The 15,155-nt window shown below is 40.0% G+C and overlaps 1 protein-coding gene across 4 annotated transcripts in view; it reads right to left on the bottom strand.

The window, feature by feature from the left end:
* wdfy3 (WD repeat and FYVE domain containing 3) overlaps window positions 1–15,155 on the bottom strand; it is a 118,569-nt gene that overhangs the window by 84,214 nt on the left and 19,200 nt on the right. For all 4 annotated transcript variants that reach the window (XM_072665263.1, XM_072665262.1, XM_072665264.1 and 1 more), the window contains 6 exons: window positions 12,601–12,724; window positions 10,159–10,268; window positions 4,288–4,449; window positions 3,168–3,360; window positions 2,479–2,665; window positions 1,880–2,046 (listed from right to left, as the gene is read on the bottom strand). In XM_072665263.1, the coding sequence (XP_072521364.1) occupies window positions 1,880–2,046; window positions 2,479–2,665; window positions 3,168–3,360; window positions 4,288–4,449; window positions 10,159–10,268; window positions 12,601–12,724 (943 nt within the window). The remainder of the gene's footprint in view (window positions 1–1,879; window positions 2,047–2,478; window positions 2,666–3,167; window positions 3,361–4,287; window positions 4,450–10,158; window positions 10,269–12,600; window positions 12,725–15,155) is intronic.

Below are 15,155 nucleotides of genomic sequence, written 5' to 3'. Positions count from 1 at the left end.
TTATTTTATTAATTTTTTTCTTTAAATAACTGGTCAGAAGTGGTCAAATACACATTCCAGTTAAGTTACATAATAAATGAATACATAATTTAATTAAATATGGATATATTTTATTAATTCATATATATATATATATATATACACTATAATATATATAATATTTTTATGTATTTATTTATTTATTGATTTATTAAACTGTTTGTGAAATGAAATGTTTGTGACCTGACCAATTACTTCAAATACATTATTTGTATTATTTACTGTTATTGTCATTAGTAGTTAGTATGTAGTGTAGTATGTAAGGCAATTTAATTTGCAATAATCACACTGATATCTCAAAAATTATCTGCTTTAAAAGGTTAACTCTGCACCTTTAAGAGCATGTTCTTGTGCATGGCACATTTACCAACATAAGTGACAGCACTGTTATATGTTACATGAAAACATCTCTATAAATACAAGGGAAATCCGGGGCAAAGACCTCCAAAAAAAAAAAAAAAAAAAAAAAAAAAAAGGGGGGGGGGGGGGGGGGGGCAAGTCGTCATGTGACAGAGAGCATAAACAATGCTATCTGGTGCTATTGTGTCCTAATTATACCACTTAACGCATCACGACGAGGCATACGACAGGCCAAACAAATAGCTTAACCAAATTACACAGTAGGTGTCTGATGCTCGCCTCCTTCCGTCCAATTAATGCCATTTGCAGCTGGTGAGCCTTAATGTTTTAATTCCTTCTAAGAATCCGTAAGCCCTCCATTTCCTCGAGTGTGATTAAAAGTTTTATCTACACTGTGAGCAAAGGAGACGGAGACCCTGAGGAAGAGCTTAACGAGGGAAATAATGAGGGAGAGCTGAAGAAATGCTGCTAATCTCACGTGGCGGAAGAGATGGACAGACAGCTATTGATTAGAGTAGACTTCATTTCACCCGGTCAAGTTCTTAAACAGCGGCCTTGTTTGGTGGCATTCTTGCTTTTAATGAGCGGTTCATTTCGCCCTGACCTTAATTTTTAAACAAACAGATCTTTTTTTCTGCCGGTTTCAATAAAAACAGAAGTACAAAGTGGCCACCTTGACCAAACCAACCACACCTTGGTTTCTTTGTTTACAAAAGCACTGAATATTTGCAGTGTATGTTTGAGGACCACCCCATGAGTGAGACCACAGAAAAAGCAATGAAAGGTGGGTGTAATTTTACTGTTTATCTTCTGAAACCTTACTTAACATCTATCGATGACTAATGATGAAAGCCAAGACTTCCTAAATAGTTCTGATGCACCGATGCCGATTACATCAAGTATCTGCCGATATTGAGTACCGATACCAACTCTGACTTAAATACTCGATAGGTGGCTATAAACCCTGATATTTTATAGGTTGTACTTTTTTATCTTATCCAAAAAAAAGATATAATAAGCTTGAAAGAACAGCATTTACTGTTTGGGTAACTGCACATTTCAAAAGTTTCAGAGCTATGAAAAAATAAGTGCAGGTAGGGAAGCGAACAGCTGGTGTTTGAAATTCACTTTCAGAGCAGTGAAAAAATGCCAGTTTAGAAACAGAACGTGCTTATGCAGCAATTTCACATTCAGGTTCACTTCTCAGTGCTACTAATCTTCAGTGTGTGGCCTTTAAACAAACTGCTGAAACTCAACTTTTGGTCTCAGAATCAGACAGTAAGTCCAGACAGTAAGCTTATCAGTCAGCGTATCGGTGCAGATACCGATACTGTACCGATACATCAGTGCCCTAACTAGAAGCCATTCAATATCCAGAAACCTAAACTCTGACCTGGTGCTTCCACCAGGCCTACAGTGGTTTGACATTGCAGTGCAGTGGTCAACGGTTTTAAAGTATGGCACTTTCTAGAGGACTGACCTTTCCCAGAAGGTTGTGGGACCACAAAGCCAGGCAGAAGGAAGGGTGCCCCAGTTGTAAGACCAGCTGGTTTCAGCTCACTCACACCATATGTGGTCAAGGAGGTCACCAGGTTCACTAGGTCCTTTAGAGCATCTTTGGATTCATCCTCTTTGGCCTGCTCCAACCTGGAAGTACAGAAGAAATGGTTGTAACTCCAGGATAGTTGGGAACACTATAAACTGAGAGAAAAAAGGGTAAAATTGGGTGATTCAAATTGGGGTGAAAATATATTTTTAATAATAATAATAATAATAATAATAACAGTAGTGTTAACATTAACAAAGTAGCTTTAGTATCACTTGTAAAAACATATATTTTAATAAAATATAAAAAAAAAATCTAGCCAACACCAAAATTCAGACCGTCTTAAAGCTGTAATGGTAAACACACAGAACACCACAGCTTCTGCTGATTCAGTGTTTAGATATAAACTAAAGATCTGAACCAGGACCAAAAGAATGAAGTGTCCCTTTGAAGAGACCTTCAATGAGTGACAAAGTCATCGATCATTTGTAGAAACACAGCAGAGCTAGTATTACATGAACTATAAGACATACCTGAGCATGAGGTCAGTCAGGAAGGTGTAGCCCTGGCACATGCGGAAATCATCTAGCAATGTCTGAGACACATCGCTGGAGTCTTTCAGAAAGCAGGACAGCCCGGCAAACATCTCTACTATCTCCAGTGGAGACAGATCATCCGACTGCTGCATGTTCTGGATACATGTTGACAGACACTCCTTCTCTGTAATAATTAAAAAGAAAAAGCTGGAGTTAATTAACAGTGCCCAGTTCATGTGGAAAATGTCAGCAGAAGTTAAAGTAAACCGTCAGAGGAAAAAGACAGGAGAAACTCTGCAGAGAAAATGCTACTAAGGTTCAGAAGACGTTCAGGAACGGCATACTGTCAGCAGTACGTGTCCGTGCATAAGCTTAACTGGACACCACACAAAAAAGGAAGCAATTAGAAGAGAACAGCTCGACCAGCCATGGAAATTCAGCGACTCTTCCGAAGACAAAACTCTATCTTCCAAAACATAAACAGGCCATACTTGGCATTTTATGTGAACATGCATGCCATTTTAAATGCAAATAGTGGAACGAGCAGCATAACTCCATGCAATAGCAGATAAAAAACAATGACATTAAATAAAGGAAAATGCAGTGCCAACATGAACATTGATGCTTGATGCTAATTGGTCAGGGTTCAATTCATGCCTCGGAAGTCAGGTGGCCAAAAAAATTACCGTGGATGTATTTGACTACGTTGACACTGAGGCCATGTCTGGAGATGGTCATGAGCACCTCGCCGGCACTCTTCCTCCAGGGCAGGTTGTGAGGAGGACACCAGGAGGTGATGGCACTGAAGAGCAGCTGCAGGTCGTCCTTCTGGGCCAGCTCCTCGGCTGGAGACACAAAACTGCACAGCTTCACCAGGATCTGAAAGAAAAAATAGGCACAAAAGTGTTGTCCTGTGTGGCAGCAGGTGTATGAAACGCTGTAGAGAATGTATTGTTGCCATTAACTAGAACTCTATTCATTTTGGATTGGATTGTGATACAATGTCTAGAGTTGCCAGAGTTTTGTGTGACAGTGAAATTACGCTCTTCTGCATTATAGACCAGTTTTTATTGTTAAAATTGTCTGTCTTTTTAGTTCCAGTACCGATACAAATATACATAAACTTTGCACATCGTTGATACCTGATACCAATCCAAAACCAATGCTGAATTGATAAACCTTAGACCTAAGGCATCCGGATTGACTTAAACATTACTTTACTAACTTTGTAAAACAAAACATAACAAATTAACATAAATATAAATTGCTATAAAATACTAAATTGCTTTTTATTTGTCACTAAAATAATAAACAATTGTGCAAGACCTTGAGTCAAAATTCTTAATTTTTTTTTAAATGAATAAAAGATATCAGACAAAACTGAAAATAAGTAGCTTTACTTTGCCAAACTCACAAATAAAATCTAGCAGCTGAACCTGAGAATAAATAGGTAACTTGACTAAACATCCAAGCAGTAATCAAACATTGCAAACATGTAAACATTTAGTGCAGTCTCACACCAACAAATTCAAGTGAAAGGATTTCACTTTATTTTAAAAATGGCTACAAATACAGACTCTTAGAATTAAACACTTCTAATAAAGTGACAGAAAAAGAGCTCTGTTTTTAACAACTCTGCTTCATATCTACAAAGAAATTAGCTGGCGTTCTAAGCTCTATTTTATTTCTATATTTAGAATAACAAGCATGATTGCTTGTTGATGATTGCCCTCCCCCCCCCCCCCCCCCGGAAATAAGACAAATAAGAGCCCCCGAAATACGAGGTCATCCTAAAAGCCAACTCACTTGAACAAAAACCTTCTGCAGCAGGGCTCGGCGATCGGCCAGTGGCAGTTCAGTCTGTGTAGCGGCGGGAACCTCGGGCATGTGAGGCAGGTCAAAGAACAGGTACAGGCATTTCACCAGCGTGGAGGGCACAGACATGGTGGTCATGCAGTCCACCGTTTTCTGGAGAAACCAAAGAAACAAGAGAGCTTAGACAGAGTGCATTCTTTTCTCTAACCCAAGAACTTCAACCCATATATATATATATAAAATATATAAAATAAATATATATATATATATATATATATATATATATATATATATATATATATATATATACATATATATATACATATATATATACATATATATATACATATATATACATACACACACACACACACACACACACGAACATGAACATGAACACACACCTTAGTACAGAACAAATAAATGTAGAGGTTCATCTTTGTTCGAGCTTGGCCAGAGGCACGTTCTGGCCTTTCGAGTGTAAACCCTTGTTGTCAGAGCACTGCATCTCTAATGTTCTACATCAGCTGACAGTTGGAAAGTGCAAGAGGGCTGAGGGGGGCTGGGTTCCAATTTTGTTCCTCTCAGTTCAGTAGAGTTTGTAAGCAGTCTGCCTTTCACCCAGTCACCCAGGGGTCACAAACACCAAAACACTCTTTTATGGATGCATGGCGAAATTGAAATCACATCAACAGATAATCCCTTTCTATTTGACAGATATTTGATATATTAACTGAACTCTGAAGGAGCTGAATGTTAAGGGCATGCTGGACTATTGCACAATATGCATTTTATTCATTTTACTGCACTTAATATCTTATAGAAATCTTATTAAAATCTTACAGAATCTTATCTTATTAAGAGTACAAAATCTTATAGAACATTATCTTATTAAAATCTAATAGAATGTTATTAAAACCTTATAAAATCTTACAGAATCATATCTTATTGAAATGATCAATATAGAAAATATTGATTTCTTATTAAAATCTTATAGAATCTTATCTTACTAAAATCTTACAGAATCTTATTGAAATGATCAAATCTTATATTATAAATGCGGGCTTTGTTAGCATGGGCTACTAGCATCTGATGTTGAAGCAGTGGCCGTGGTTCGAGTTGGGAGGTATGCACTGCAGGTTTTGTTTTATATTGCAGCACAGTCAGCCTCGGGAACTCCTCAGAACTGTTCTCTCTTCCTGCCCAAACACTGCCCTCAACTAACCAACTAAAAAGTACAGGCATCAGCCTACAATTCTCATATCAGTGAATCCCTGATCCCCCCCCACCCCCTATCAAAGTGGCCAATTGTGGCAACTCCACAACCGTAAATCATCACTGCAAAAGAAGAAGCTTCACTGTCAGGACTGATCAAAACATTACCGTTCAGGTATTAGCATTATAAATATTAGCTAGGCACGGCAATGTCAAAATGAGCTGTGGGCGAAGGTGGCCATATTTGAATAAAAATAATGACATCACCGCAGACCCCAGGTGGGTGTATGAGAAAATCAAAAAAAAAAAAAGGCAGCAGCAGGCGGGATGCATGTGTTAACACCTGCATTACTCACTGATCTGACACTAATTGCAGGTAGTGCAGGCCACCAGTGTGTACAACTGCGGCTAGAGAGGAAAAAATGTTTTTTGATTTTGAAGAATCTGAGCGAGGGATGGTATCCCACTCATTTGAGCAGATGATTCATTCAGACACTCAAATACACACAAACACACACACACACACACCTCAGACAGAACACGGCGGCTGGGAGATGGACGAGCTGTGAGTCAGTGTAGGTTTGCCACGCAAAACACTTGTGTAATCGCAGTGCCTCTAAAGATGAAGTGACTATTAAAGACTGCAAATATAGCCACACAGTGACCACAGCAACCAGGAGTGGAATCATACTACTCTTCCTTCACTACTACTGTAACCCAGGGTATTGACATACAGACACTGAGCTGGGTTTTTGTGGTTTTTGGAATAATTAATTGATAAAATTCATAATTTGATCAAATTTGACAGTGCCACAGCAGTATATTTTTTCATACAGTAGTGTGTAAAGGTTTTAGTTCCCTGTTAAAACGAGAACCAACAAACTATGGGCAGGAATTCTTTATTTACTCAGTAAAACGCTGATATTAAAATAAATACTATAATACATTTATATAAAAAGTTGTGACTCTAACCCTAACCCTAACCTCTACCCAAACCCAATACCAAACTCCAACCCTAACCTAAACCTCAACCCAAAACTAATTCTAACTTAAACCTCAACCCAAAACCCAATACCCAACTCCAACCTTAACCTCAACCCAAAACTAATTCTAACTTAAACCTCAACCCAAAACCCAACTCTAACCTCAACCCAAAACCCAACTCTAACCTCAACCCAAAACCCAACTCCAACCCTAATCTTAACCCAAAACCCAACTCCAACCCAAACCTCAACCAAACTCTAACCCTAAATCTTAACCTTAACCAAAAACCAAACTCTAACCCCAACTCTAATCTTAACCCCAACCTCAACCCAAAACTTAATCTTAATCCTAACCCTCACCCAGGCTCTTATCCTAACCCTAATCCTGCCCCCCTAATCCCAGATCTGTAATATGCTCTGTAATAGATCTGTTAGACGATCAGTGATCTCTCAGGTGAGCATCTACAGATCTGAACTTGAACTCTCGAAATAAACTGATGTTACTGATCTGTTACTGAGAGTCTGAGGAGTATGTGGAGTGGTCACCAAAGAGCTGTATAGTGTCCCAATCTAAAACACACTAAAAGCTAATATGATAAGCCTAACTAACTAGACAGACGCAAACAACCTAATAATACACTGTACTGTTTCATCTCCAACTGAGATCTAAAAAAAAAAAACCTACAGCTAAAACTACTAGGTGCTGAATCAACGCCATCTCCAACTGTTACAGTGGCCTGCCTGCCTTGCAGAACACATACAAATAATACAGGGCAGATCCACAACTTCTATTAACAACATAGCAATGAAAAGAGATGGCATATAAACTGGGGCTCTACACTGTGATTCCAGGACAAGAAGCCCATTACATCCACAAGGTAAATCATGCCATGTCAAAATCTGCAGCGGACTGAAAATTCAGCCTGGCATTCACGGCGTTTGACGTACTGGATAAAAGGGGCTACATTAATTAAGCCTGCTAGGCTGATGGAAATAAAAGGTCCATGTGTGCGAGAATAAGAATCACAGTTGGGTTTCCTTCGGCAGGGAAAGGCTTTCTAGTGGCAGACGGTCAAGGCTGGGAATAGCTCTCTCAGTGTGAAGTCCATCTGAATGCTAATGCTACACCGCTCTAAGGTCAAGGTTACGCAAATGGTGCCTCTCGCTTTCAGATGACAGTGTCAGGCACCGGGGAAATTGCACCTGACCAGTGGTCAGCAGAGAGAGAGAGGAGGGGTGTGGGTCTCCTCATTATCTACTAATACAAGGTGTCATGATGGAAAAGGAGGGAGGAAGTCGGGGAAAGGAAGCTGGGCTGAGTGCACAGGGAATGTGGAGCATGAAGGGTATCTTTCTGCTGTAAAATGAAAGCCCTCTGTTAATTTCACACGTTCGAAAGCTTATTTGAGTGATGCCATAGAGGAACCACGTTTGGCGTCCTAAAAAAGAAAAAAAATTGTCAAAGAGATGAGAGTGTGATGAACCTTTAAATTGGCAAAGGAGCATTACATCAAACCAAACCTTTAAAAGAGTGGTTCCTCCATGGCATCGCTCAAAGAACCTTTTGTAGTAGAGTGTAGGCTTAAATGTGGGTTCTATTGAGTGGTGGCATTCAATTTCACCACTTTTGACAGCTTATGACATTTTATACCACTGAGACAGCTTGGACATCTATTACTATTAATAACGTTTATATAATACAGGTGACTACTAGTTCAATTTACAGAGATTTGGTCCAGTGTTTAAATATTATTGATTTTCTATTATGGAATGGCTTAATATGGAGAAACCGAAAGTTAGAAATGAGTTAGAGATGCAAGGGAAGGCAAGGCAAGTTTATTTGTATAGCACCTTTCATACCCAGTGTGGAATTCAAAGTGCCTTATTAAAAAAAAAAGGAAAAAAATAATAAAAGCATTAAAAAATAAATGAACAAATAAATAATTAATAGAATCCATAAGTGAACAAACTTGTCCTTCAAAAGGTAAGACCAACCTCTATGCCTTTTCATCAATCTACAGGAGTTGATAAAGCCTAGGGTAACATTTACATGTACTCCAGTCATTTCCAGAGGAAGAGCAACCCCCCACTCCCAAGCTGTTAATCAATTTTTGGGATAAACAGTCTTAACAGAAATAAATAAATATAAGCAAGTTCAGAATCGAGGATTAAAAGAATCTAATGATCTACCACTCAAACGCAGAGTCAAAACACTTATTTAAAAACGAATAAATAGAAAAAAGAAAAAAAGAATTGCATCCAGAAGTTAACAATAAAGAGCGAATGCCTCATCAGCGTCATCATAAGGACTCCAGAGGGGGCGGGGGATATAATGTGGTTCTCTCATTTCAGCAGTTTTACACATCAAAGAAGGCAAATGCAAAGTGTGCAGTTATGAAATGCAAAGAAAGCACTAGCAGCAAAGCTACCGTTCAAATTACACTGCTTTAACATTACCCGGTATCTCTCAATGCAACAGTGCCAACACATGCCACATGCCTAACTATGGCATAATTAGAAACCTATTAACTAAAAAGTTCACGGAAGGAAAAATGGAACAACTGCAGACAGCAATCCTTCATATAGTGCTCAGCCAAAGGTTTAGTCACTCAGAAGAACTGTTCTATTTAAAGCTATTTATTTACAGCAGAAACGACGTGCATATAGACATGTGCGCACATAAAGATAAAAACATGAAGAACATGCTATTGTAACGAGCACATTTTAGCCAAAGGTTTGTGGACACGCAGCTCTATTAGCCAAACATATTGAACATGCTTTTGGACCAACACCTTACAAACTACCTAGCAACCAACAGCTACACCTATCCCGCAGCAACACTGCAGAGCTGCAATCACACTCGCAGTTTCAGCAGGAACTGCATTCTCTAGTTACATTAATGGCTGATGATCTAATTCAGAGCATTGTGCATCTGAATCATGTTACACATGTAAGGCAGGATTATGCGAGGATAATGTTGGATAATGCAAAGGTAGGATTAGGAGTCTTGCCCAAGGACATTCGTGACATAAAGGACATTACTATTACTAATAGTGCATCATGGTGGGTTTGCCCAGCTGGGGAACTGAGACCTAGTCAGTAATGGACGAGGCAGTGGCTGCTTAAAGAAACAATCAGCATTGGATTAAATGTGGCGTAAATTTGAAACGAATATTTCCCGTTAGTATGTATTGCAGTCCAGAAGAACAGAATGTTTAGGTGACGCTGGACTCAATTTCCATCATCATCTATTGGTCAGTAATATTATGTGGCTACAAGAATAATATTTTAATGTCGGTTGGAAGAGCACAGGTTTGGTCACTGACTTCTCTGTGAACGCCATAAATTGTATGGATCTGTGCGCTTTCCCTAGCAGCTCACCTCATTTGCTTTGCTGTGGGACTGATCAGATAAACTAGGCGTTGGATGGGAACTGTAAAGACTGTCCAGATAAATAGCTTTACAGATGAATTCACAGGTCTCATAATGCAGTGTAAAGTCCTGCTATGCCAGTTATCCTGGTATGTCAGTGTATTAAGATTATAACATTCACAGTGTAGTAATCTGATCTTTTTGGACCTGTTATGTACTCTGGTCCCACAGTTAACTGGCCGTGATGCCGTTTAACCCAGTGTTTAACTTCCAAGATTGGAAGAACACAAACCTGTCCAGAAGAGGCCAGCAAGTTGATGGTGGTCAGGAGCATCCAGCCACGACTCGCCTCCTCGCTCTGATTCACCTCCAAAAACTGCACAATGGCTCTGCTTGCTGCCTCTGTGGAAACACACACATGCGCACACACACACACACACACACACACACACACACACACACACACACAGAGTTATCATTGTGTGAAACAGTCTGTTCATGTGGATCGAATTGATTTTTCACACACTGCTCCGAGTGTAAGCGGGCTCATCTGGGGGAGGCTAGTGAGTCAATTAGAGAAAATGACATGCACAAGCCTTCACTCTTCCATCCATCACTGACTCTAGCTGTGGAACATTATCCGTCCCAGCAGAAGACACGCAATACGGACGAAAAGCACGAATGCAGCGAGGACAAGCAATATTTTTAAAAATATCTGGGCTAAAAACAAAACGCCTGCTCATTTGCTTTGCTTGGTCCCCGAACGCAAAAATGCACAAAAATGAAAGCTGCTGAAGGGTTCCTGACCGGAGGTGTTTAAATACTTAAATCTGTGGGATTCTGGGGATATTTGACATGCCATCACCAGCAACTATGGCACAGAGCAGTCTTTTTTCTTTTCTTTTTTCCCCCAGCATTTGATCACTACACCAACGTTCCACACAACGGTTCTATCAAGCTGCTTGAAATATTTCAGTGCATGTAAATCCTTCAGAGACAAGAGCTTGAAGCCAATGGAGTGTGTGTGACTCCCCGAAGTTCCTTTGAGGTTGCAAAGCAGCTGGACCAGTGTGCCACTTGGGAGACAAAAAGATCACATTTGTAACTTAACGAGACAACCAAAAATGGAACAAAATTGTTGGGAACTCTAACGGCTTTGGAAATCTGAATTCCACTTGCGTTGACGTCTGGATCAGCTTTATTTGCTGGATCAGCTTTATCTATGTACAAACTAACCTAACCAGGCTGCACTGCGTATTACAGTGGAACATGGTCAGGATAGCAGGTGCGAGGGGAATATGTAAGATTACAGTGCGAGGATCGACTGTGAGTACATCAGGTTCTTTATTCGGTCGATTGCAGTATGAGTTACCGCACTAAGCAGGATGCAGTATGAACGAGCACATTTTAGCCAAAGGTTTGTGGACACGCAGCTCTATTAGCCAAACATATTGAACATGCTTTTGGACCAACACCTTACAAACTACCTAGCAATAGCTCAGCAACCAACAGCTACACCTATCCCGCAGCAACACTGCAGAGCTGCAATCACACTCGCAGTTTCAGCAGGAACTGCATTCTCTAGTTACATTAATGGCTGATGATCTAATTCAGAGCATTGTGCATCTGAATCATGTTACACATGTAAGGCAGGATTATGCGAGGATAATGTTGGATAATGCAAAGGTAGGATTAGGAGTCTTGCCCAAGGACATTCGTGACATAAAGGACATTACTATTACTAATAGTGCATCATGGTGGGTTTGCCCAGCTGGGGAACTGAGACCTAGTCCGTCATGGACAAGGCAGTGGCTGCTTAAAGAAACAATCAGCATTGGATTAAATGTGGCGTAAATTTGAAACGAATATTTCCCGTTAGTATGTATCGCAGTCCAGAAGAACAGAATGTTTAGGTGACGCTGGACTCAATTTCCATCATTTCCAATTACCATCTATTTACAACAACTCCCGTCACATGCTGGGAGGTTGAAAGCTGGCATGTACTTTCGCCAAGGCTCCAAATCTTTTTATTTGACCTGCTGCTAATCCAAGATCACTGGACAGCTGAACACGCTTGGAGGAGAACACTACTAACTGCCTGTTCTGTTACATCAGGCGGCAGACGGCTGAACTGGGCTAGCATTATGCCGAGCAATAGGAGGAGTGGGAGGGTCATCCAACCCACCCCCAAAGAGCTAGGTCAATTGTGCTTGCTGGAAATCTGGGCTGTGGCTTATGCGTAGACAACTTGATACACATTGATAACCCAACAGAAATGAATGTTTGCTTTCTCTTATATATCGGCATCAAGGAATATGTACATGCAAAATACCAGCACTGGTCTACGGTTTTCTTATTAGTGCATCCCTACAGATTTTGTCAGGACAGTTACACTGACCAAACTGTAAATAAATAAATAAAAAACCTGTCTGAAATCCTTTCTGTCAAATTGGGAATATACCCTGCTTGTGTAAAGACCACTACTTCATCAAAAAAGCCAGACCATTTGAGGTACGCAACTACAGCGAGCTAATATTTAATAACACATTGCTAGCTAGACATAAAGCTAAACATTCTGTAACCTGATGGACATAAACAAACAAATAAATAAATAAACAGCCTTTGCTATTTAAAGGCTGCATCCCTGAATGCCAAAAGGTGCAATCCTAACAAACTGCAGCAAGAAAAGAAAAATAACAAAAAAACGCAGAGATCAGTTTGAGTGGGATGTTACCTGTAGATTTATTGGATGCTCTTCGCCTGATCTCGGTCACCATGAGTCTGGACACCTGAGTGGTGAATTGCAGCAGGTCTGAAAACTTTTCATTCATTGTGCTCGGAGGAGCGTTTCCAAACACCTGTTGAAAAGACACAGGGAGGCAAGACATTCATACATGCTGCAGTGATATGAACAAACTGCCACATATTTACATAAAATAAATACAAAAAAAATACAAAATACAAAAATAAATAAATAACAAACCATTGATTTGTTAGGGTTACAGACTGGCTTGCAATAATCTGACTTTTGCTGTATTGAGAAAAAAAAACTGATCAAAAAGTCTGAATCTGTGAATGGGGAAGATGCTCAAAACTCTAAGGTCTATCACACACGCTGGCGCACACACTCTCAAAGGAACAGGCCTAACTCGGTTTGTGCATGCCTATCTAACCAAAAAGACTTTCTGTAAACTCTTGAAATCACTTCAAATTAAATTTAATTTAATCTGCCGTCAAATTGCCCGGTTTGTAAGCCGGCTGCTGGGCCGTGTGTCATAAGCACACAAATGAGCCATTCACAGCTGCTTAGCTGCACACTACCATGAGGCTGGCTCCTCACGGACATACGGAACCTACAAGGACAGAACTGTGGAAAGAGGGAAGAAGACAAAATGACATTCAAATGAACCATCCTGCCTTTGTTTTGTTGCATTGTAATAACAGACCATGTGATAGTACCTCAAATGTTGAGCATCATTAGATACCAAACAAATCTCTGTGTTTTCATACATAATGCAACCATATCAGATGTGCCAGTCTGCTGCCTAATACTGTAAAATACTCTGGCCTGTCACGCTTTGTTTGCTGCCTACTTTATTGTATATTACGTATACATGTCTGATATTTGCTGGTGTCCCGACAATTTGGCTTCCACGTACTGTAAAAAGAGATGTGAACAAGAGTAAATACTCACTTAAACACTCCAGTCTATTGTGGAATATTTATGTGAAATAATCATTACATGTACTGCATACACTATGGCGGACTCCCTATTCCCCATATAGTGCAGGACGCACATTAAACAAAACAAAGGCGCATCCAAGAACCAGGATTCCTAGAACCATGGAGCGATTATGCGATTGGAACCAAGGACGCATCGGCACACAAAACCCGACGGAAGTAAACTGTAGCAATGAGGCGGCGGAGCGCAGAGAGGACCTGTGAGCAATTGTGCATTGTGCTGTTATTACAGATGGATTAACTACTGGCGCTGCGTTTCTTCAGCAGACACTCACCTAGGGTGTCGCTTTCCCATTCCTCTACACTTCTTGTTTGTGCTGAAATACCTATTATCCTTTAGTTACAGCAGAGAACAAACTCCAGGTTTGGAGTTTAATTTTGGGTGAAAATGCACTGACTGGTTGAAAATAAGGGCCATAAGTGATCCCTAGGCCTATTTTTGAGTTTTGGAATTTAGACATATTAACACCTATTATTCAGGAACTACTACAAATGAATAACTCACTGTAATGTGTCAAACACTGGATATATAGAATCAGACTAGATCTTTAGAGTTTAAGGATACGAGAAGAAAGCTGTCAGGTTTGAAAGACTTGAGTAGCGGCACTGTGGTGTTCGATACCCTTAGAAATGCAAACTATGATATCAACTGATACGGCGATGGAAATTATCATGGAAAGTTACAGAGATGCAGTTAGTAGCATCCAGAGCCTGAAGCTGCTGTTTTAAGGGGAAAATGCTACACATAATGTTGCTTTAATGCAGCCTACATCCAAGCCATCGAAACGTTGAATACAAATGGCGGCTTCTGTCATTATTGTGCCTGTTCCATTATTCTTCAACAAGTGCTCTTCAAACCCTCACGGAGGGAAAGAGAACGGTCCTCACTCATGCAATTATGAACGGTTACGGAAGACATTAGCAGCTTTTCTGTATAATCTGTGCGTGCTGATTAAAACCACAGCACACTCAGCCACGCTAAGAGACTCTTGATTTCGTAATGACTGATTAACCTCTCTGGATCAAGTATGAGGCATACGTGGCGGTCTGGTAAGTCTGCAAGTCTTTAAATGTCTTGCATTATGGAACCGTGCATGTATTAGTATTGACCATAAATGTTTTATTTGACCTGAATTCAACCATGAATTGAAAATAGTGATGCGCCGCAATGCAGAGTTCCTTTGTGTCAAAATGCTGACCAGTCTCACGTGGTCCCAGTAAGAAAAAAAATCACAGCCATTTGCGTGATCTGACGAATCACTTTTTGGCTTCCCTGTTTTAACCATGACACGGAAACACCGGCGTTCACTGGTGTATTACCCCACATCTCAAGTCATACCACAAAGACAGCATGCAAAAAAGTACATGAGAACAATACAGGCGAATTTGACTTGAAGATAACATAGATATGGAGATTATTGATAATATGGAAATAATTCCAGGTCGGTTTCCTGGGCCCAAATGAAGCCTAAAACTAAACCACATGGCAGTAAAAATAGCAGTTAACAACTTAAAGCAACTTTATGTAGCATTTTACCTTTAAGTGGC

The sequence above is a fragment of the Salminus brasiliensis genome, chromosome 20, assembly GCF_030463535.1.
Source record: "Salminus brasiliensis chromosome 20, fSalBra1.hap2, whole genome shotgun sequence".
Lineage (NCBI taxonomy): Eukaryota > Metazoa > Chordata > Actinopteri > Characiformes > Bryconidae > Salminus > Salminus brasiliensis.
The sequence above is the reverse complement of the archived record's forward strand: the minus strand, read 5'-3'. Positions and strand labels throughout refer to the sequence as shown.